The sequence below is a fragment of the Rhinichthys klamathensis genome, unplaced genomic scaffold, assembly GCF_029890125.1.
Source record: "Rhinichthys klamathensis goyatoka isolate OS25496 unplaced genomic scaffold, OSU_Roscu_1.1 h1tg000323l_1, whole genome shotgun sequence".
NCBI lineage: Eukaryota > Metazoa > Chordata > Actinopteri > Cypriniformes > Leuciscidae > Rhinichthys > Rhinichthys klamathensis.
In genome coordinates this window covers 1725214-1750000 of record NW_026606839.1, presented here as the reverse complement: position 1 = coordinate 1750000, position 24787 = coordinate 1725214, and the positions used below count along the sequence as shown (strand labels likewise).

General features: G+C 34.9%; 2 protein-coding genes across 2 annotated transcripts in view; one reads left to right on the top strand and one right to left on the bottom strand.

The window, feature by feature from the left end:
• Window positions 1–8241, bottom strand: part of acss2l (acyl-CoA synthetase short chain family member 2 like) — a 25873-nt gene extending 17632 nt beyond the window's left edge. Inside the window, exons 1-7 of the mRNA XM_056271638.1 lie at window positions 8048–8241; window positions 7768–7963; window positions 3977–4068; window positions 3760–3863; window positions 1824–1896; window positions 1378–1453; window positions 929–1010 (exon numbers count right to left, since the gene is read on the bottom strand). Of these exons, the coding sequence (XP_056127613.1) occupies window positions 929–1010; window positions 1378–1453; window positions 1824–1896; window positions 3760–3863; window positions 3977–4068; window positions 7768–7963; window positions 8048–8210 (786 nt within the window). The 5' untranslated portion in view covers window positions 8211–8241. The remainder of the gene's footprint in view (window positions 1–928; window positions 1011–1377; window positions 1454–1823; window positions 1897–3759; window positions 3864–3976; window positions 4069–7767; window positions 7964–8047) is intronic.
• Window positions 8242–9598: 1357 nt separating this feature from the next.
• ndufv2 (NADH:ubiquinone oxidoreductase core subunit V2) lies at window positions 9599–24741 on the top strand. Its single transcript, XM_056271658.1, has 8 exons — window positions 9599–9747; window positions 10345–10407; window positions 11532–11594; window positions 13198–13314; window positions 17900–18068; window positions 18630–18739; window positions 19859–19935; window positions 24571–24741. Exons 1-8 carry the CDS (start codon window positions 9706–9708, stop codon window positions 24662–24664), a joined length of 735 nt encoding a protein of 244 aa, XP_056127633.1. The 5' UTR covers window positions 9599–9705; the 3' UTR covers window positions 24665–24741.
• Window positions 24742–24787: the final 46 nt, after the last annotated feature.

Here is a 24787-nt window from a genome sequence, read left to right as displayed (position 1 = left end):
AATGGGCTCAGGACGTCCTGCTGTAACTTTACCTGCGGGTGTCACTGTTGGACAGTGTTACTTTAGATTAGAAAAATCAAGTGATTTAAAGCTGCAGTCGGCAAGTCTGGCAGATTGAGTTGATTTAGGCAAAATTTTGAAGGTTTACAACTCTCATGCCCCTCCCCCACTACCAACGGATACCCTCCCACCGAGTTCGTGCTCGTCGAATGCGTGTGCACCAGGTTATCTGTGAACGCGCCCGTCTCATCAGCATCCATCAACACCATGGAGTATTTGGGGGTATGCTGTCCTGGCTAATCTACCGATAGATTGCAATTGCTAACATCATTTATACTCTAAGTGAGCTTACTTGATTTGTTAGTGTTTTGAAAGCGAGATACATCCGCCATCACTCTTCGTTACTGCGCGAACTTCAGGCGTGTGCATGTGATTGTAACGTGCGCGAGGGGTGGCGTGTGCCCGATCTGTGATTGACAGTCAGATCTCACACCCCCCTGCGCTGATTGGACATGATGAACCGGGAGCTGTGGATTTTTCCAAAACATAAAACACGCTCCAGGTGGAGTTAGAAGCTCGAGTTTTTTTTCTAAAACCACTTTATTTATGTTGTTCTGTCAGATTATAGTGTCGATTTCACTGAATATGATCGAAAAAATGTTGCCGACGGCAGCTTTAATGTCACATTTTGTAATATTTGCATTGTTTTATTTTTGTATTATTATTATAAAATTATTTTCTCATCCAGTTTTTAGAGGAGACACTGCCTCCCTTGAGGCCCTGATATGTATATATTACTGTATTTTCTTCTATGAAACAAAAAAAAATGTCGAGCTTCTGCTTTTTCATACAACAAAAATGCATTGTAATATTTCCTGCTAGTAGAGCATCATATAAAAAGTCCATACAGCTCAACCTTTTGACTAACCTGTAGTTTGTTGGAAGCATCACTGTTTGTTATGAAGGCATGATGTCTGACCACCACACACTTCTGAACACACAAGGCCATGCTGAGGGAGAGAGAGATCATTAGAAGATAAAGGTAAAACATTTTTTTGTTGTGATGATGCTAGGCTGCTGTGAATGGTTGCCATGGCATTACGCGATTCGAGGGGTTTTATCACATCGCATGGACATTCTTATCATTGCATTATGTAATTTATTGACTAATATCATGATTATTGTGCCAAATCAATGACATCATCCAGTCACATGTTACACAATTCTGTTTGCTCTATGATGCGTTTGTCTCATCTCACATGCTTCCAAACTGTGCTGTTGCCCGGCAACCCCTGACAGTTTCTGATTGGGCGAGTGCCTCTGGCTCTAATGGACAGGTGAGATGGTCATGTAAACAGAGCATGATACGGGACGTACCTCTCCTTACAGCGCTGGAGAGCTTCAGATGCAATCTTCTTCAGATTGATCAGCTTGTCACCTCTGTAAACACCATCTGTAGGACACACAGAGAGAGCAAACACGTCAGATAGGAAGAGAAAGAGAGGCAGAGACAGCAAGATATAATGCACCGAAACGACGTCACATAAAAACTATCTTTGGTTGGTCAATTCTTTTCCTTTCTAATTGACCTGAATAAGTATGAAATGTGAATCAGACTTTGCTGATAGTCAAAAGTGTGACTACACAGGATTTCCGGATCTCTCTTCACATTATCTCTGGTTATCAGTTACTGTCCAGCTTATCTGTAAACGCTCATTTGCTGAACAAACCCAATAAACACACAGTCAGCCCAAACACATGTCCTTAAAGACAGATCTGGCCTTTCATGAGATGAACTTCAGCCATGTGTGTGTCATATTTACCTGCTGTTACCAGGATGTTGCACTGAGCGTCCATGATCCTCTCACACAGAGACTCAGACGAGAAACCGGCAAACTGAGTGAGGAAGACAGGAGAGAGTTAGACTCGTCTGCATCTGCTTTCAACTTCATGTCTCAAGATAAAAAGTCAAGTCACCTGTATTTATGTAGCGCTTTATACAATCCAGCTTGTTTCATAGATGCTTTAACCAAATGCTGGGGCGTTTCAACCCAAATTTGGGTCAAATATGGACAAACCCAGCCGTTGGGTTACATTTTTAGCCCAACGATTGGGTTTTTCCACATTTGACCCAAATTTGGGTTGAAACGCCCCAGCAATTTTTAGAGTGCAGGGAAATTATGATAAAATAGAATAAATAGATAAAATAAAATAAACTTCATCGAATATGAGACTAATTCAAATTCTGCTAATTCAAAATTTGTCCGTTATGAAATGTGGATAATCATTTTTATAAATCAGAGATTCCAAAACAAATAGACTAGCTGGAATGGGGTCATCATCCAAGCATTAGAAAATAGGCTTTGATGTGTGATAAAAAGTAATCGTGTGTTATTTTTAACTCCAGCTGTAACCTTTACATGGCTAAAGAGGCTTGGCCGGCAGAAATAGTCCTGGCAGGGTGAATGAGGCGCTCATTTCATGCATATTAATGATACCGAGTTTAAACTCTCCTCAAGACCATACTCGACAGAACCCAGAATATTCCTTTAAAGTCCCCGTGAACCGGAAGTTGCAAACGACTTTTCTCCAGTGTTGTGACGTATTTCCGAGAGAAACGGAATACTAAATGAGGCAAAATAGTGGGCGTGGCTTTTTTCCCAACTAGCACCTGATTGGATCTAGAAAAGTAGGTGTTTTCATTCAGTCTGTCTACTGTCAGTTGGAGGGGCGTGGTTACGGATGTAACCGTCAAACCTACGTCATCAGGGAAGGTCCTCCAACGCAGAGGGGAGGGGAAATTTCAGATTTTGATTAAAGATTACGAAGCCAAAACATTTTTTTGTGTGGATTGACTTGCATGGATGAATTGTTCTCCACAAAACGATCAATTTAGGCAAACAAAGTAAGTATGGTCAATTTTGAATTCATGGGGACTTTAAAGCAACACCAAGTAGCTTTTCCTCTGCGGTCGCCCTACAGGTTGGAAGCGGAATTGTCCATTACCGCTGTTGTAAATACTTTAGCCTAGCGCGGCCTACTGTCGCACACACGCTCGCTGTTTATCAGCACCGGCTTTGGAATGAACGATGTCCACAGACAAGGTAGAGTATGTTGCATGATTTCATGAAAGTATGATGTATTGCGACATCAGAAACGAAGAAAAACAAAATAATGACTATTGTAACGCTTGACGTAAAGCAAGTCAAATTTGTAGTTTTCTTCTGTCTCATTAGAATACAGAAACTGGCAATCTTACATAGCGTGGATATAGCAGATATAGGACCGCAAAGCCAATCCAGTGCCTTTCACCCTGTTACGACTTAATGAACCACTGAAACCATTTTGGAAACATTATTTTAAGGTAACTTAGTGTTGCTTTAAAGTCACCATGAAATCAAAATGGCCAATTCTTGTTTTTCTATTAAATATTGCAGTATTTATTCTAAATTATTCATCTGTGCACATCGTTATTGTTTTAAATTCTCATGTCTAGAAATCTTTAATCCAAATATCTTCCCCTCCCTCTTGCAGTTCATCTCTTCTCTTCTCTGAGGACGAGGGCGGGGCAACCTGTCACTCACACCAGATCCACCAATAGCAGACCACAACCATCCAATCAATTCCTCATGGACAAAATCAAGCCCCGCCCTACATTTGTTCTTGTTCCAGAAGCCGTTTCACGCGGATATACGTCACAATAGGGAATCGCAACTAGCGTTTAATGTAAAACTACTACAGATGTGTAAACCTACTCACCACTATAGAGTGAACAGCCCCGATTCTAGCGCAGGCCAGCATCGTGTACACCAGCTCTGGAATCATGGGTAAGTAGATGGCGACTCTGTCCCCCTTCTTCACACCTGGATCACAGGAACAAACATTAATGCAAATACCCAGAGGTTCACACTGAATGCACCAATATTGCTAGAAAAGCTGAGTAAAAATCAAAGCCAGAGAAGGGTGATGCTCTTACCCAGCAGCTTTAATGCATTGGCACATCGGCACACGTTTCTCAACAGCTGGCTGTAGGTGACGGTCACGTGATGATCAGGGGAGTTTCCCTCCCTGCAGGAGACCATCAATATTAATTAAACCATTAGCTAATAACAGATTCATGATGCAATACAGTGCGGCTAGTGAGTTTTTCCATCTGCGTTTCAAATGATTTTACAATTCCAATCTGATAATAAAATAAAAACTGATAATAAAAATACTACTATTCTGGATTTAATAAATCGTGTAGAATATTATATTATCAGCACAACAATTTGAGTGAAAAGTTTTTTAGTTTATTACGACTATTATTTATTACGAATTGAAATAAAGCTGAAATAAAATAAAACATAAATATTAGACGAAGAACTTTATGAAAATTTGAAATGTTAATATAAAAAAAACTGATATAAGATTAAGTTATAAAAAGTATAAAAATGACAAACTTAAATAAATAAAAAAAACATTTGCGTAAAACTAAAAATGAAAACCGAATATCTAAAAATAAAATTCAAAATACTTAATACTATAAAAGGGTATAAATAACAGTAAAATAACACATTATGTATTTAACAATTACATTATAGTCTCATTTGTCACCCTTTTTCTTCAACAAAAGCATTATTTGTTCCAAAAATGGAAGCACAAAATGTGTTCGGAATGATTTATTCACATTTAAATCGTCATTTGCAGAATACTGAACAATAATTCTTAATTTTATGCCATGATATTTTGTTCTTCTCAATGCATGTTTTAAATCCTAAAACGTTCTGTTTTTTCCCCCAGACTCAAATTAGACTTTGCTTGTCAGTGTGGTCTCAGACTTTTGGACCCGACTATACGCGTCTCCTTTTTACAGGAACAGGCCTGCACTTTGGCTCTGATGCCTGTATTAGATTTGGAAGTTCGTCAGCGGTGCATTCGGTGAGCGCTAGCCAGAACAACAGTTAATTCAACAACAGATTGCAATATGGCAACATGCCTGGTTACAATAACCTTACGTATAAACACCAGTAAAAGTGATGCTTCTTCTAATTCGTGCAAATTCATGCAACACATTCAATGCAAATCAGCAAGAAAGCTCTCAGCCTTGGTTTACTGTGCAACTGCACCTGGCTGTCCAAAAAAAGAAAGACCTTGACTGACCCACTGAAAAGATTACGTTTTTAAACCGAGCGAACCCTATGAATGGATGGCACCCTAAAGAAGGGATGCCGACCTATGAGGTTGCACATTAGATCATGTTTTGTATTATATAACAAAGGGCCCCACATGTATGACATGTGTTTAAGTATATATAGAGTCTGAGAGCCTTTCTGTGGAGTGAAACCCTGAGTCCTCCATTAGCACTTGATGTTTAATGTCTAACTGAAGTGTCGCCTCAGCATAGTCCGCATGCTTCGGTTCTTGGCATCTGTTAGGAGTCTATCTGCCAAAACCACCTCATGTAACGTGCCAGAGAGAGAGAGAGAGAGAGAGAGAGAGAGAGACTATAGGCTATCAGAACTACAGCCACAGGACTCATAACACACTTCTGCTCACACATGCAAACCCGTTCACCTGCGATTATTGAGACGTTTATAGATAGATGACCACAGTTAAAACATTTTCAGGATGAATCTCACAAAACCTGTCAATAACTTCTTCAAGGTAAATTTCACACCAAAATCTAAATAAAAACTAAATTATATTTTGCTTAAATATATATTTATATATATATATACATATGTAAATATTAGATTCTATTCTATATGTGAAATTATTTATGTGAAAAAATTATATATATGTGTGTGTGCGTAAATATTATAATATACATAACATTATGCATGAGTGCTGTCAAATCGTGATTAATCGCATCTTAACATAAAATAACTAAATATTTTGCTTGGAAAAAAAAATGTGTGTGTTGTGCTGAAATATTACATAATTAAATATATGTAAAATTATGTATGAGTGCTGTCAAATCGTGATTAATCATATATAACATCAAATAAAAATTAAATTATATTTTAATGTATATGTTGTGTATATATGTGTATGTGTGTGTGTGTTTAAATATTATATTATATATAATATATTATATATATGAGTGCAGTCAAATTGATTAATCGTGAAAATGTTTATATTAATTTGTGCTGAATTGAATAAAATAGCTTTTTTACTACTATATTACAGTATTGTGTGAATACATTTAGAATAATACGAATTAAAAAATAAAACAAACATTTTAATACAAATTGTATTGGCATGTGCTTAATTTCCATATAAATAATGATATCAGTGTTAATGTTCCTAAAAAATATGTGCAATTTTAATTTATGCACAATGTAATTTCTTCTTTCTTTACAAATGGGGGGTGAAATATGAGCTGCTGGACATGCGTTTGTGAGATTTGACCCTTGTTAGAATGTGATGTAAAGCAAATGTGTGATAGATGACTGGCGCTGTATATAACAGTCATCTGACACCCCTTGTTCAACAAGACTATTAATACTTCACAGCAAAGACGACATGACAACAATGACTGTCACTGAACCAGTATCACCTAAACAGAACAAGTTTATTATACACTAGAAACAGTCATTGGGATGTTCCTGAGAGAAGTCATCTTCTCATGCAATTCTTACAGGAACCTTCCTATCACTGTTTATGTAATCTATGTAAAGTATGTAATCAAAGAGTTCTGTGATAGCATCATGTTGATGTCATATGCAGATGATTCAATAACACTCAGATTAATCACTGTGCCTTGCCTTGTCTGTCTGTACTTAATACTTATAAAACATTACAAGTCTAGATTGTACCTTGCACACATGCATTAACTCTAAACAATGTTGATATCTATTTGAAATTATTTTTCATATCTGCTACTTAGTCTCCACATAGTTTATTGTGATACAAATATACTTTCTATGGTGAAAACTGCTCTTTTGCCTTGACTTTGCCAGCCTGAAATGCATCAACTATTAAAGCTTGGATTATATAACTAGGGTTGCAAAGGGGCAGACAATGTCCAGTACATTTCCGGAAACTTTCCATGGAAATTTTGGAAACATTTCAAGTTGGAGAATTTGCTAAATTCATTGAAAATTTGGGGTAATTTATACTTTACAAATATAAACATTTTGTTTGGTCATAAGCGGACATGCATGCAAACTAATACAAATTTAAAAAGTATATTTCTGATCTGTTTTAACCAAGATTATGCTGCAAGATTTTTGTTTTGTTTTTAAAGTTACCTATTATATATACAGGTGAAACTCGAAAAATTTGAATATTGTGCAAAAGTTAATTTATTTCAGTAATTCAACTTAAAATGTGAAACTAATAGACTCATTACATGCAAAGTGAGATATTTCAAGCCTTTATTTGTTATAATTTTCATTATTATGGCTTACAGCTTATGAAAACCCCAAAGTTAGAATTAAAATTTGTGAAAAGTTTTCATAAGCTGTAAGCCATAATCATCAAAATCATAACAAATAAAGGCTTGAAATATCTCACTTTGCATGCAATGAGTCTATATAATATATTAGTTTCACCCTTTTAAGTTGAATTACTGAAATAAATGAACTTTTGCACGATATTCTAATTTTTCGATTTTCACCTGTATTTGCAAATTTCAAGTTTATTCCCATATATCCCCATGTATTCCCAATAATTCCCATGGAAAGTTTCCAACTTTAAAAATTCCTTGAATTTTGCAGCCCTATATAAATATTACACAAGTTAAAAATGTACATAATTATGCACCATATCATGTTAGATTACCAATAGTAAGCCACTTTCTCTCCCAGGTTCCTCTCATGCACATTCCGGTCAAGAACGTTGTAGCAAATGTTGGTTTTTGCTCCCTCCATGAACTTGATGTAAACGTCCCCTTTGGTGACATCAAAGTTATACCGCAACATCTGCCCTGACGGAGGCTTCTTCCAGTAAAACTCTTGAGCAACATCCCCCCAGAACCCTGTAATGCATATTAAACAAACAGCTTTACTGCTTTCAGTTCCCCTCTCAGGCGTGATTTATGCACGCACATTAGCTGACCTACCTTCAGGCTCTTCCATAGACTTCTTATATAGAGCAAGATATGCATCGAAGTCTGGCACATGTGCATCTGTGAACTGGCCATGATCTGATGGATGGTAAATCTTCTCCTCAGGCTCCTGGGTTCCTGGAGCCACCATGTTGCTGGAGTCTGAAACAGGAGACATTTGACAATCACTATGATGTGTGTTAGGTCAGTCTGTAGATGAAGAAGTTTATTGTGACTGTGCATGTGGTACCCACCCTTTAACCACGCTCAGTCTGCTCAGCTCCGCCTCCGCCAATCAGAGCGCTCCATTCAGCACTCCTACTTTCTGATTGGTTGAGCGGCTGCTCGGCTGCTGATCCCATCGCAGAGGGAGGCGCAGCATGAGTGGGCTGCATGTTTCACGCACACACACACACACACACACACATTTACTTAGCTGCCTAAATGAGGACATACCTTCATATAGAGCTGTGTCCAGTTTCTTAAACTTAGCCACTATGTTAAGAACTAGTTTGACCAACTAACAGTTAGACAAAAGGTTATCAGTCTTACTTTTCCAATTCAAAATAGACGGATCTACCTTTTTATTTAACTGACTTAAAACAGTTGATTTAATAACTTTTAAGACTCTACGCAGTTTATGCAACCGGCCAGTGGTTATGATGACTACAAACTAACCCTAACCCTAAAAAAAAATATTTTTTTAGCATAAAAATTATGTTATTATGAATATACCGGTATATATTGATTAAATTATATGAAATTAATGATAATAAAAACAACAACCTAACACACTAATTTTAAAGGAAGACGTTTTGCATTTTTATAATAAAATATGTCATTTACTTGTGAATTTGTTTCAGATTTTAATAATAAAAAAATAATATAATAAAATGTAATATAATACATTAGGTCATTTCTACATTTCCATATATTACATTTCCAGGTCACCCTTGCAAAAGAGGTTCTTAATCTCAAGGGGACTCTCCTGGTTAAATAAAGGTTTAATAATAAAAATGTAATAAAATAAAAAACAGTCTTTGTGTCCGAACAGGAGGATGTTCATGACTCATAACTCTGGATTCTCCTGCCCACTCATGGAACTGGAATTGATGCCTACGGTTTATTTCCCGGAAAGGGAGCCATAGTTTCTTTGGCCGAGCAATATTGTTTGCTGAACCTACAAAACAAGGGAATTTCTTCTAATCTAGACCAAAAACTAGAACATATGCACAAAATAATTGATTATTTGAATCTACCAGTCTAGTGGCTCAATAAATATTATATTATATTGGTTTTCTGCATATAGTTTTAGAAAGGACACAGGTTATTGTTAATTATAATAATTTGGAATAAACCCCATTTGTTAAAAAGAACAATAAACAAAACTTGTAGGCTCTCATTTTAGTTACAGCATTATAAACCCGTATAGCACGTAAGATCAAGTTCAACAAGTGTGTAGGCTGATTGTCAGTTATTTTTATCGTGGCATGTCAAGGACACTACTGAGCATCTGTATTTTTTGTTTGCCGTTCGGCGTTCCATTATACAGCCTCGATGCTTAGAATGTCCCTTGTGTAACCAGACCCGCTCAATCGAACACGCATCACTTGATGTCCGCCATTGCTTGTGTTTAGTGCGGTTTAGTGTGACCGACCGAGCGTATTGAAAATATGTTTTTATCTTCAACGCTGCGCTCTGCCGTTTCTTATGCGGTAGGTTTACTTTATACATGTTGTAGTCGTATTATAAATGAGGTGGTTAGAAGAATTGCATACGAACTTTGCTTTAAAAGCAGCGTTGACATCTGTGCAAGGACATAAAGCTAATATGCTAACAGCTAATAATGAGGCCTGATTGTGGTTATATGTCATTAAAATAAGAATGAAACCTTTTGTGATTACTAGACACTCGTTAAAAACAGCTAAGGATTTTAATAATTTGCCTTCGGATTTTTTTAATTTTATTAAACGTTATTTGTGTGTATGTGTGTGTATGCATTACCATTGCAATGACTAATGCTGAGAGACCCAGTCAACACTGAATAGATACACTGAACAGAAAACATTAAAGAGCATAAACACTGTATACTTGGAGCATATTTGATCAGTACACACAATATGCACAGTTATGAATTGCACAGACAGTGTTTTAACTCCACACATTCAGCAGTCTGCCAAGAACATGAGTTTTTTTTTAAAATTGTGCATCTACTCTGACTTTATACTCAATAGTTTTCTCAAAATATTTTCTACTGAACAACACTTGTTTATAAGAAAAGGCCATGTGTCATGATTGCATTTCTCCTGCAGGCGAGGCAAGTGCGCAGTCTTCACCAGACATCGGCTCGCGCTGGAGCAGGAGGGATCTTTGTGGTGAGACTTTACTTTTGTTGTCTTTATTGCTGTATTTGTAATGATCAGATCTGCACATGAGACATTTATGCCTGGTTTCACAGACAAGGCTTAAACCTAGTCCCACACAAATACCTGCTACAGACTGTGCGATTTCGGCAAACCTGTAAGATCATTACAAATCACACTGTACGACACTCATCTAATAGACTTGGGTACGACATGTATGTGGACTGTACGATGATCACCTATTGAATCATAGGCTACGACGCAAGATGGTTATTGGTGGGCGATATGATCAAAGTCTTATTTGACTATATTGGTAATTTTAAATATCAGTGAAATTTCACAATTACTTCAGCAAAAACTGATACTAGGTTAACAGTCAGCAATACAATAAGAACAAAGAAACTAATTGCAAACAAAACGGACATTAAACAGTGGTATTCAGATAAGTAATAGCCTACAGCAAAAAAACAAAACAATCAAATGTAAAATGACTGCATGCAAAACTGGCTTCTGTAGAGCTGCTTTATAACTGAATCAAGTTTGTTTCATAATTGATGAATTTTGCAACATTGGCACTGTTATCGAACTGAACTGAATCAACATTGAACTGACTTGAGCTGAATAACGACGACACCGTTGAGCTGCTTATAGCTCGTTCATTAAGCTTGTTTCATAATTTGCCCTATTATTGAACTAAACTGAATCAACACTGATATGGCTTGAGCTGAATGACACTATTATCTTTTATAGGGCTGGTTTGTAGTTGAACTGAGTTTGCTTCATAACTAATAAACTTGGCAACATTCACAAAATTATTGAACCGAATTGAATCAACATTAAGCCGAGTAATGACACCGTTATCATCTTAGAGCTGCTTTACAGCAGAAATTGTATATGTTTTATAATTGAAGAACATTTATTGCAGTTACTTTCTGTTATTTTCTTGTTTATTACTGCGAAGCTGCTTTGAATAAATCTGTATCGCAGATGAGACTTGACATGAGAATCAATAATTTCCTTATTTTTATAGAGTACATATTATGCACCCTAAATAAAGAGGACATACAGTTTTACGGCTTATATTTTTGTAGCATTTTTGTTGTTGTTGGGGTGTTTACCTGTTTTCATTATTTCAGCACCGAGACACACCGGACAATAATCCAGAGACTCCATTCGAATTCTCTGCAGAAAACTTGAAGGTGAGGAAAATCATTTGTGTTTTTGATAGCATAACATGTGATCGTATTTAATGCACGGCATGTATAATTCAGTCCTTCCAGAAAAACGCGGAGTTTTTTTTTTTGTTCCGCTCAAAAATCCTTGATTATGCGGCCTGTTTTCTTAAAAAATGCGATGGAATATGCAGGATTTTTATGCAATTTTATGCGATGAAATTGCGGGAACTTTTTCTCGCAATTTTTGCAAGTTCCCGCAATTTTTTTTATTATTATTTTTTTTATTATTATATTAGCCTTAATTCTTTTTCATTTATTTATTTATTTTCTTTTTTTAATTTAAATTTTTATTATTTTTATTATTATTATTATTATTATTACTATTTAGTTCATTTTTATCATGTCTGTTGTATCTGTAAGATTTTCTTCTGTTAAGTTATTTCCACTTGCACACCCAGTAATACATGCACACACAGACACACACACGCTTATGTATGTTATTTTCATGTTTACATGTTATTGTCTATGTATGCAACATGACATCATGACTTTGCGTAAACATACACGCCACTTTCAATTCAAGTGGCGTGTTATCTATACGCATTTTGAGCTATCCGCGTGTATGTCCACGCCGAAATCTTTTGCGTGTATGTCTACGCCATTAAACGTCCGAGTGATTCCGCGTGTATGTGTACGCCGTTAAATGTCCGAGCGAAACGAAGCAAAATCTATATCTACATCTGTGGAGCGATATTTCTTTTCCTAGGATGGTAGGAGAAGACTCATAAATGGTATTAACCCCAGTGACGGGTAGGTTTAGGGACGGGGTTGGGGTAGGTCATATATTTATATGTACATAATACAGTAATATAACGTTAAGTCAAAGGCGTTGATAAACACGCTGAAAAGCGATTATGCGTGTTGATAGCACGCCAAAAATGGAAATACGAATTGGCGTGTCATACATACGCCATTTCATGAGATCAGTCTGATGTATGAGACCTTTATGTTTTTTGTTGTCATAATAAAAAAATAAAAAAATAAAAAAAATTGCGGGAACTTGCAAAAATTGCGGTTTGATGAAAAAGAGGAAAAAAAAGTGATTCCCCCAACACCCTGTTCTCACTAGGCTCCTACCTTAATGTAAAGAGTCATTTCTTATTACTTCCTATGATAAGCAAGCAAAACTACATCACAGAAAGTGCTGGAATATTTCAGTTCTCATCTTGTTTTATTTCAGACCTTAATAAACACATCAACCTTACAAAACATTGATGAGTCAAACGAGTTCTGTAGCTTTACAAAAGGTATATGCTACAACTTCTGTAAAAATGAATAAATGAAATATAAAAAAATAAAGTCTGCTCCTGTTTTACAGCTTTTTGATGATGTTCACGTCGCGTAATTACGTCACTTCATAACGTTCCCATGGCGACAGCGGGAAACGGCGGCTCTTGTGTGAAGCAAACTTTTTTGCGTTTCTCTGGAGGGACTGATAACTTTTTTCTGTCAAACTGCACATTTTGCTCTTGTAAACACACAGCCAAGATCAAATATGTCTTGCTGTTGTCGGACATGTAGAATAAAGACGATAGCTGTGTGTTTGTTGTTTATGGTATGTTGACAGAGAGTTGAGGCCATCATTGATAACTACCCAGAGGGACACAAGGCAGCCGCCACTATTCCTGTGCTGGATTTGGCTCAGAGGCAACATGGATGGCTTCCTATTTCAGCAATGAACAAGGTGAGAGGCTGAGCTTCCCACAGTTGCTAAAAACCTGGAAATATCAGTCAATTTAAATTAGTTTAAATGTGAGTATACATTTTATGAGTTCTTCCATTGGCTAGAAATTGCTCTCTTGAGTGCAGCCTCTGTTAAATATTTTTTTTAATCCTGTAATCACAAATGACTGGAAAATTATGGACAAAGTCATGGAAATTCATTGGTCAAAAATTGTGGAACCCCATTAATAATCATACAGTTAAAATGTAATAATAATACTTGCAATTAAAGGTTTAAAGGGGAATTATACATTTTATGAGTTCTTTCATTGGCTAGAAATTGCTCTCTTGAGTGCAGCCTCTGTTAAATAAATTTTTTTTTATCTAGTAATCACAAATGACTGGAAAATCATGGAAATTCATCGGTCAAAAATTGTGGAACCCCATTAATAATCATACAGTAAAAATGTAATAATAATACTTGCAATTATAGTTTTAAAGAGGTATTATGCTTTTTTGGGACATTTCTCAAACATGCTCAAATCGCTTTACCAATCACAACACACTGGCCCAGCCGACCAATCAGAGCACAGTGTGCTTTTCAGAAGGAGGGGCTTCATAGAGACATGAACTAAACAGAGCGTTACTGACAGACTGGGAAGAGAGGAGCTGCAACAATGGAGAATATGGGAAAATAATCAACATTCAGTCATGAAAACCTGTTCTAGTAGATCCCAAAAACAAAATCAAGACTTTGTAAAAGAGTATAATAGGTCCCCTTTAATTTATATGATTTTTTTTCATTTCATAAAATATTTTTGTGTGACATTATATAAAGTATCATTTATTTATTGATATGTGGCAAAAAGTCACAGTTTCGTATGTAGTTTAACTGCATCTTATTTTGTGCACAGCAGTGTATTTATTTAAATCACTCACTCACAAAGTATATGCATTCAGAATACATGCATTTACATTTTTATGTTCATACTGTAAAGTATCAAACCAGCTATAGATCATTAAGAAAAACGCCATCCAAAATATGAATTGTCTGTATATATAGTATGTTACAGACCCTGCACTATAATTTAGTAGTTTATTCTCTACTTTTTTTTTATTCGAATAGAAGCTTCAGAAGAGGTGCTCAAACTTGCATTAAAGCCTTTTTATAGAGAGCCTAAGCCCCTCCCCTTCCGGTCGACCACCACGGGACCTTATTTCGGAAAAATATTGTATGGTAGTCAATGGCGAGAGACAACAAATATTTTGATCTCGTTTGAATTGTGCCCTGAATTACACATATGATGTTTGTCAATTTAAAAGATACATTTTAAAGTCAAGAAAGTCTCAGTTTGATGTGAAACTGTTGAGGTATAAGACTGTGAAAATACGTAATTACAAAGACTACAAACCCCAAAGGCACATTTCCTCTCAATGAGTGAAGCTAACTTTACTGAAGCTAACTTTACTGAAGCTAACTTTACTGAAGCTAACGTCTGTCAGTGTTTCTATAGTCTTACGTTATAATCGTAACGTTACGCCGTCACGCCTGAGTGTTTTGTACCAGACTGCACACACACGAGCAGCGGATCTCGCTCGTTGTTTCGCTTCCCTGGAGATGTAGTTCATAGAGCGATTTTCACATAAAACTAAATGTTACTCTTCTGTTTCATGACAAACTGCGACTTTCTTGACTTTCAGAATTATCTTTTAAATTGACAAACATCATATGTGTAATTCAGGGCACAGTTCAGATGGAATAAAAAGATAAGTGTCTCTCGCCATTGACTACCATACATATTTTGTCCGAAATAAGGTCCCATGAGCCGGAAGCGGAGGGGAGGGGCTTAGGCTCTCTATAAAACGGTTAGTTCCAATCCTTGATTCTGATTGGTCAATAGCTGTGCTTTATTCACGATAAAACACGGCTATGATCGCTTCACCCAAAGGTCCTATTTATCACTGCACAACACCCTTAGCAACCACCCGTATCTAAGGAAACACTGCTGAGCCCCAACTAAAGACTAGCGCATCGAATACCAGCACAGTGGAGCCGACTGAAATGAGACAAATATTTAATACATGCACAATAAACGGAGATGTTCAAATAAATTTAAATAAACAAGAATGAAAAAAATGTATCTCTTGTTAGGCAGCATTCTAGCAACTAAATAATAACATTAATAAAATATATAAAAAAGGCTACCTATCAAAATATGTGCCCTTGTGTTTTTATTTATGTAAATATTTAGTAAGGTTTATTTATAAGTGCAGAGAGAAACTAACGGAATAAACGGAAAATGAACGTTAATTGTCTCATGCTGAGAGATAAGCTATATTTGTGTGAGGAAATATTACATTCTGTGTTGTAAAAAAAAAAATCATTAATTGAATACACCTTTAGAAAATAAAATGCATTAAAACACATGACAAACAACCAATTTCAGATGTTACAAGGAATCTACAAATATTATAATGTATTTTAACTTTGGTTACAATTATTTTTGAAAAACTGCAAATCGCTATAAAGTACATTATGAATACCTTTGCAATGCATTATACATAAAGGCTTTGAGTGTTACCAAATACACAATAACATTTAGTGAATGTCTAATTTTCTTTTATTAATATTGTGTTTTTCAGATTTTTGTCATTCTGAATGACAAAATAACAAGAAAACATGATTTCATACACACTATAATGTGTTTGATTTCATACACACTATAATTTGATTTCATACACACTATAATGTGTTTGATTTCATACACACTATAATTTGATTTCATACACACTATAATGTGTTTGATTTCATACACACTATAATGTGTTTGATTTCATACACACTATAATGTGTTTGATTTCATACACACTATAATGTGTTTGATTTCATACAGACTATAATGTGTTTGATTTCATACACACTATAATTTGATTTCATACACACTATAATTTGATTTCATACACACTATAATGTGTTTGATTTCATACACACTATAATTTGATTTCATACACACTATAATGTGTTTGATTTCATACACACTATAATTTGATTTCATACACACTATAATGTGTTTGATTTCATACACACTATAATGTGTTTGATTTCATACACACTATAATTTGATTTCATACACACTATAATGTGTTTGATTTCATACATACTATAATGTGTTTGATTTCATACACACTATAATTTGATTTCATACACTATAATGTGTTTGTAGGCCTAGATGTTAACAGCTAATTTCTGACACAACAACAAAAAAATTGCTATGTTATTCATAATTTAATATGTTGTAGTCCTAATTTAGGCTATACACACCACTACAGACTCATACACACACACACACACACTCACGCACAACACATGTTGAGTTTCCATGTTTTATGGGGACATTCTATAGACATAATTTTTTTAAATACTGTACCAACTGTATATTCTACCCATTGCACTGCAAAAAAGTACACAAAAATGAATTCTGTCTGATGTGAATGTCCCCATAAAACATGGATATTTAACATGTGTGGTGTGTGTGAGTCTGTAGTGGTGTGTATAGCCTAAATTAGGACTACCGGTACAACATATTAAATTATGAATAACATAGCAATTTTTTTGTTATTGTAGTCCTAATTTAGGCTATACACACCACTACAGACTCTAACACACACACACACCACAAGACATAATTTTTTTTAATACTGTACAAACTGTATATTCTACCCATTGCAATGCAAAAAAGTACACAAAAATGAATGAATGTCTGATGTGAATGTCACCATAAAACATGGAAACTCAACATGTGTGGTGTGTGTGAGTCTGTAGTGGTGTGTATAGCCTAAATTAGGACTACAACATATTAAATTATGAATAACATAGCAATTTTGTTGTTGTAGTCCTAATTTAGGCTATACACACCACTACAGACTCTCACACACCACTAGACATAATTTTTTTTTATACTGTACAAACTGTATAATGCAAAAAACTACACAAAAATGAATGAATGTCTGATGCGAATGTCCCCATAAAACATGGAAACTCAACATGTGTGGTGTGTGTGTGTGAGTCTGTAGTGGTGTGTATAGCCTAAATTTGGACTACAACAATTATGAATAACATAGCATTTTTTGTTGTTGTTGTAGTCCTAATTTAGGCTATACACACCACTACAGAGTTTCCATGTTTTATGGGGACATTCTATAGACATAATCTTTTTTAATACTGTACCAACTGTATATTCTACCCATTGCACTGCAAAAAAGTACACAAAAATGAATAAATGTCTGATGTGAATGTCCCCATAAAACATGGAAACTCAATGTGTGTGTGTGTGAGTCTGTAGTGGTGTGTATAGCCTAAATTAGGACTACAACATATTAAATTATGAATAACATAGCAATTTTGTTGTTGTTGTTGTAGTCCTAATTTAGGCTATACACACCATTACAGAGTTTCCATGTTTTATGGGGACATTCTATAGACATAATTTTTTTTTATACTGTACCAACTGTATATTCTACCCATTGCACTGCAAATAAGTACTCAAAAATGAATGATTGTCTGATGTGAATTCTATGTCTGATGTGATTTTCAATTTGTCCTGCAGGTGGCAGAGGTCCTAGGCATCGCTCCAATGAGGGTTTATGAAGTAGCAACTTTCTACACCATGTTCCTCCGCCAGCCAGTGGGAAAGTACCACATCCAGATCTGCACCACTACGCCCTGCATGCTCTGCGACTCCGACAGCATCCTGGAGGCCATCCAGAACAAACTGGGTGAGCAAGAGCTGGGACTCCACAGAGACGTCACCAATAAACACACTCGCCACATAAACAAGCTAAAGACACGCTACTAAAAGAAAATTGCCTCAAATGTGAATATTTGAAAATGCTGGGATAATAATTCAGAGGCTTTTCCTGACAACATAATATTTTCAGTTGGAACGAAATTGAAAGGCACTTACACACTGTAAAAAAAATGTCTGCCTTAATCATTAAAGTTGATCGTACTTAAAAAAAGTTATTTCAACTTAAATTACATTGAAACGACTTACGAAATGAGTTGAATCTTGTGTAAATTTAAAAAAAAGTTGAACAATTAGTTAAAGCAATGTAAAAACATGTTGTCATAACTTATTGATCATATAATTTTTTTTTTTTTTTTTTTACAGTGCAGGAATAGTTCATCCCTAAATTAATTGTCATCATTTTCAGGAAAGAGAAAATGAAGTGCAGTTTTGTGGCATGAAAGAACGAATTAATTTACGGGATGACATGAGGGCGAGTAAATAATAACTATGCATTTGATCCTATACTGAACATGATCTCTCCTGTCAGGTATCAAAGTCGGGGAGACCACGGCTGATAAATTATTCACGCTAACAGAAGTCGAATGCCTCGGGGCTTGTGTGAACGCACCAATGGTCCAAATCAATGATAACTATTATGTGAGTATGATTACAAAGCTCATTTTTGAGTCTTGTTGTGTGCCGATGAGAGGCTAGTTTTAATGCCACCTCTAGGGGAGGCAGTTTCTCTGTTAATAAAGTCAAGATGAACAACATTTGTTCCAATGCTAGCAACAGAGTAGCATCTTATTGATAGTCTTAACAATAACTGTTGGGTAGCATGTGGGATGCGATCACATTACACACATGTAGAATAATAATAATAATCTTCTGATTGGCTGATAATCAACCAGGTAGCTTAGATTAATGCAGAAAGTACAAACAAATGAACTTTGCATACATATAAATGTACTACTACTAATAATACTAATTATTACTATTATTATATTATAAATCAGATAATAATAATATTGACAGTGCATTGTGCATTTTATTGTGATTTATTATAATTGTCAAAAAAGAATGTAGGCGTACAGCAAAAGAACTAAATATAATTGTACAAATGATACTAATAATTATTTATTTTTATAATAATACATAATCTAATGATAATATTACAATATTGATAGTGCATATTTTTTGTACTATGTATTTTTTTAATTTTTTTTATTCTATCTTTAGAGGAAAGATTAACTATATAACCGGCCTTATGTTCTGTTTAAATAGTTTAATTTACCAATTAGATCTCATGATATATTGGTGGTGAATATGACTTGGGTTGTCCTTGTCCGAGTCTCAGTTTAAGCTTGTGTTTGTTAAGCGTAGCCCTGAATGACCTGCCGGCGTAATGATGCAATTAGCCTTGGCCTCTCACAGCTAAAGAGAGAGTGGCCAGAAAACATCTGTAGTGGCTGAATCTCACAAAACCTGTCAAGAACATCAAGCAATTACAAGTAATCGTGTTTCATTTAAAGAAATTTAAGACTATTTTTAGGAGCAGTACAATTATTGCATCTCAGTTGTTATAAAAAAAGTTAATTTTCTTTTTGCATAGTTTTATTGATTTTGGTGGAACGAGACATGTTTTCATTAAATCCACCCTTGCAGAGTTGATACTCGAGCTCGTTTATCTCAGAGATCAGAGAAAGACTGTACTGAATCAGTTCTCCATTAATGGGTGTTTGCTGTGCTCGTCCTCCTCTTTGTTTTGGCCTGTAGGAGGATCTTAAGACATCAGACATGGAGCAGATCATCGATGAGCTGAAGGCAGGGAGAGTTCCTCCTCCTGGACCCAGGTACAGTAATCTGTCGTCTTTCTAGATCTGCACGATTAATCGGTAAAAAGTTGTGATCTTGAGTCGAACAGCCATGCGATCTCATTCCTAAACGACAACGGTGCGGCAATGTCTATTAAACCTTTGTTAAAGTACAGGTGAAAGTCGAAAAATTAGAGTATCGTGCAAAAGTTCATGTATTTCAGTAATTCAAATTAAAAGGTGAAAATAATATAATATAAACTAATATATTTAGTATATATAATAGGGATGATCCGATCACGTGGTTTCAGACTCGATCGGAATCGGGCGTTACCTCCCGATCAGGACTCGGATATATGTAAATTAGGGGTGTAACGGGACATGTATTCGTATTGAACCGTTTCGGTATGAGGCTTCCGGTTCGGTACACATACAAACCGAACGATTCCTTGGACTATTTTTCCTGCAGACAAAATCAGCGCTGGCGCGATCACCACAACGTTGCGCAACATCAAATGGCAAACGTAATGAAAGCGGAACGAAACTGCGCTTCTCATATTGTGCTTAACGGGCCATTTATCAGTTCGGACCAGCAACATCTGTGCAGCGCGAGATCAAGCGACACTGTGCTAAGAGATCCAGTGAAGAAAACATTTGAGTTCGCCACTGAAGTAATAACATCGCTGCGAGATCTAGTGAGAAGCATTCACATTTCTCCATTATTAACCATAGATCTCTATTAGATCAAACAGCGCTGACGTGGAAACCCGGAGAAACATTGTGCCGCCCGTGAATGAACATGGATTTATTGTTGCACTTCAAAACTCAACATTTAAATATATATTTATATAATATTTATTTTTAATGTGATTACCAAAACATTATTTGTTCATCCTTCAAAATAAACCTGAAAGTTTCAAGATGTAGGAAAACTCAAAATTATTTAAAAATAGTTTTTCTTTTAATAAATAGGACATTTCTCTGGCATTTCTTTCTTTTTGCTGTATCGTATCGAACCGAACCGCAAATTTTGTGAACTGTTACACCCCTAATATATATATATATTCTCATTATTTTTTTTATACACTTTTAAAACATTTTTATTTTTTGTTTACATGCCTGCCGGGTATTTTAAGTTGAGGTGCTATTTGTTTTTATATTAGACTTTTTCTATATTTACTGTTGCACTAAAGTCCAAAAGTGAAGATTTTATGTTATTTATTACTTGATTGTTCAAGCTACCTCACAGAAGTGCTCTGTTTGTTAACAGAATTGTTGAATGTTAAAATAAGGTGAATTAAATAAAAAAATAAGGAACATCCTGGATCTGTTTTTTCTCTCTTCTTTATTCTTTTTTTATGTATTATATAAGTATCGGATCGGGACTCGGTATCGGGAGATACTCAAAATCAAATGACTCGGACTCGAGGGCAAAAAAACCTGATCGGGACATCCCTAATATATAATAGGGCTGGGTAAAAAATATAGATTTCTCGATTTTAATCGATTCTCATTTTTACGAACCGATATCGATTCTTAAATCTCAAGAATCGATTAGTCATCCTGTTTTCATTTGATGAATGAATGGAACATTGTAGCGCGCATACCATCCAATAAATCGCAATAATCTGTGTGCTTTGTTACTATTGATATGAAACAAAGTCTCAGATTTCTGATTACGTCCATTTTCTTACGAAATTCAAAAACATAAATACCGTTTTGGCGCTGTGGCGTGAGATCGCTCTGGCTCAGCTCAAGAGAAGCACATGATCTCCTCTTCCGCCTTAATAATACCAGTTACAGCGCCGAATAAACATGAATGAACGTCTGAATGAATGAATGAATTGAATTGTTTATTGATCCAACAATCAGCTATCTCATATACATATGAGTGCTGTTCTTCCTGTGGTCAAAATCACTATTACATATCAATTTCTACAAAAATAAATAAATAAACATACATTCATACAACATACTATCATAAACAAAGACATTTAGTAGAAGATGAACTAAAAAATATTCCTTAATTTAAGTTGGTTACAATTTAAATCAAACTCATGAACTAAGAACCCATGTATACTTATGTATACTTACAGGGTCAAAATCTTTCACTTATATAACACCGTCCTTAACAAACAGAAATAAAAAGTCATACAAGAACTTGTGTAAATAAATACAATTTCAGTTTAATTTTAAAGACCATCTTACTAGCTTCATGTATACTTAGGGTCAAAATCTTTCACTTATATAACACACAAAAAAAGTGTGTTAAAAGATAGAGTACAACTTATCGAAATCCGTATCATGTCACATGGAATCGCTCAATCAGTGTTTCAACCGTGGAAAGACGTCAGTAAAACAGCGTCATGTAACGTCACATTTACCTCAGAGAAACCATATCCAGTGACCATAAACTCGTTAGTCAGCTAGAAAAATTAACTCTAGAGAGGAGCATTTTGCTAAATATATGCACCATATTACATATTCATTATCATTGTTAATGTTCTTCAATATTTAATGCATGTTTGAATAAATCTGGCAAGTTTTTATGACAGCCACCATTTAAATGTTTATATTTCATATAACTTTATTATTATAAAAATAAATAAAAGTGTAATTTAAGTGTTTGTGTACAAATCAGTATATAATTACCAATATTATAGTAGGCTAATGAAGCCTAGTAGGCTACAACTGACTCCCATAGTTTACAGCATTAGTTAAGAGATTTGTTTTCCTTGAGAATATCAGAAATATTGCATTGAATCGAATCGCAAGCTTGTGAATCAAAATTGAATTGAATTGTGAATTTTGTGTCAATACCCAGCCCTAATATATATATACATATGCATGATTATACTTTCCAGAGGGCCGACATTTCTGTATTTAAAATCCTTTTTTGTATTGATTTCATGTAATATTCTAATTTTCTGAGATTTTGAATTTGGGGTAAGACATAATCATCAAAATTATAACTTTTGCACAATATTGTAATTTTCCGAGTTTCACCTGTATGATCACATGTAAATCTGTTGGCGCTGCTGCTGACCCAGAGAGAGCCGTTGTCATGTATTGATGATAAACAGTCTTTTTAAGGACACAGTATCATTATTTCTGTTACAATAATTAAAATTATCACAAAACTGCTTGGATAAAGTGTATAGTTCTGATGTCTATGGTAGTGATAAAAATTCAAAATAGAGTACCGGTAAATCACCTTTTGAAAGTAACTTGATGGTTCAAATAAATATTGTATCAATTACATTGTTACACCAGTAGGTGGCGACAAGTGAATGTTAAAAATGTATATTGAATAATTAATTCAAGAGATTCATTCAAAAACGCTGATTCATCCAGTGAAACAAGTGAAGTATTATGAGTAATTCATTGAATCATTCAGTCAAACAGATTAAAAAAAAAACAATATTAATTAATATTAAATCAATATTTTTTTTTAATAGACTGCTCAATTAACATGAACCTCCAGTTAATTACATGTTATTTTGTTTAGTTGTGTTTTCTAAATCGCGATCTCTATTTTAAACAAAACAAATGTTGATCCTCAATTTATCCAGAATCGTGCAGCTCTACTTCTTTCTGCTTTTAACATTATTTATCGTGATGAAAAATGTATCAACATCACAATGATTTTAAAGTGATTTTTATAATGATTTTTAAGAAGATTCTTTCCTTGTATCACAAATATGAGTTTAGTAGCATCTCTGATTTAAACTTAACAAGTTCATGGAAATTCATTAGTGAAATTATCAAACATTTGATTTGTTTGTGTCGTGACATTTTCATGTATTAAGATCTTTTATAACCCCCCTCAATAATAATTTCAGAGCAAATACAAAAATATTAAGCTATATATACATGATGACCCGTTAATTTTGTAATAATTACGATTATTTTAAATTTTTGGAGAAAAGTCACCAAAGCTGCATTTATTTGATAAAATAGTAAACCCGCAATAATGTGAAATATTATTATAATTTTAAACCTATCTGAATATGTTTTAAAATGTAATTTATTCGTGTGATTAAAAGCTGAATTTTCAGCATCATTACTCCAGTCTTCAGTGTCACATGATCCTTCAGAAATCACTCTCAAAAAGAAACCATTAGTGTATCAAACATCATGACAAGATTTAAAAGATATCAAGCTAGCTAGCCTATATTTTTTCAATCAATCATTTTATTTTTAAAGCATTTTTGAAAACAACACGAGTTGACCAACTCGTAAATAAAATACGTGATTAAAAACAAAAGTATGTAAATATAATATTTTTAGCCCAATACTCTTGTCTGCATTGTATGTGACACTGAATGTGAAAGCAACTCATCTTATTTGTTTAAAGACAGAAATTGGGCCACGCCAGTTGATTTGACTATCCGGTTCGGAGTCGAGTGTAGTTTGGTCGTGATGTCATTGGGACTTTCACAGATGCAAGCTTATTAAAAAGATTGCCAGTTATTTAGTTAGTTATTAGCATGATGGTGAGCTTAGCTTGCACAGTTCTCATATTATTTATTTTACATCCTAAGATAACATGAAGCACCTAGAGGTCTTAAATGAGTCTAATTAAATAAGGACATTATGTGATATGTGTGGTTAATGAGTCAGTTGGCATGCTAAGAGTGTTTTAATTGATTGTAACGATCTCTCTTCCATCAGGAGTGGGCGTTTTTCATGTGAACCTGCCGGAGGTTTAACCTCGCTGACAGAACCTCCTCCTGGACCGGGCTTTGGTGTGAGAGCTGACCTGTAACCGGACCTCCCTGGTCTGGAGCCCTTGTAAACCTCAGAGATGTTGTGTATGTAAATAAAATATTATCATTAATTATATTCAAGAGACCAGTGTGGTTATTTTTAAAATGATGAATAAATGAAT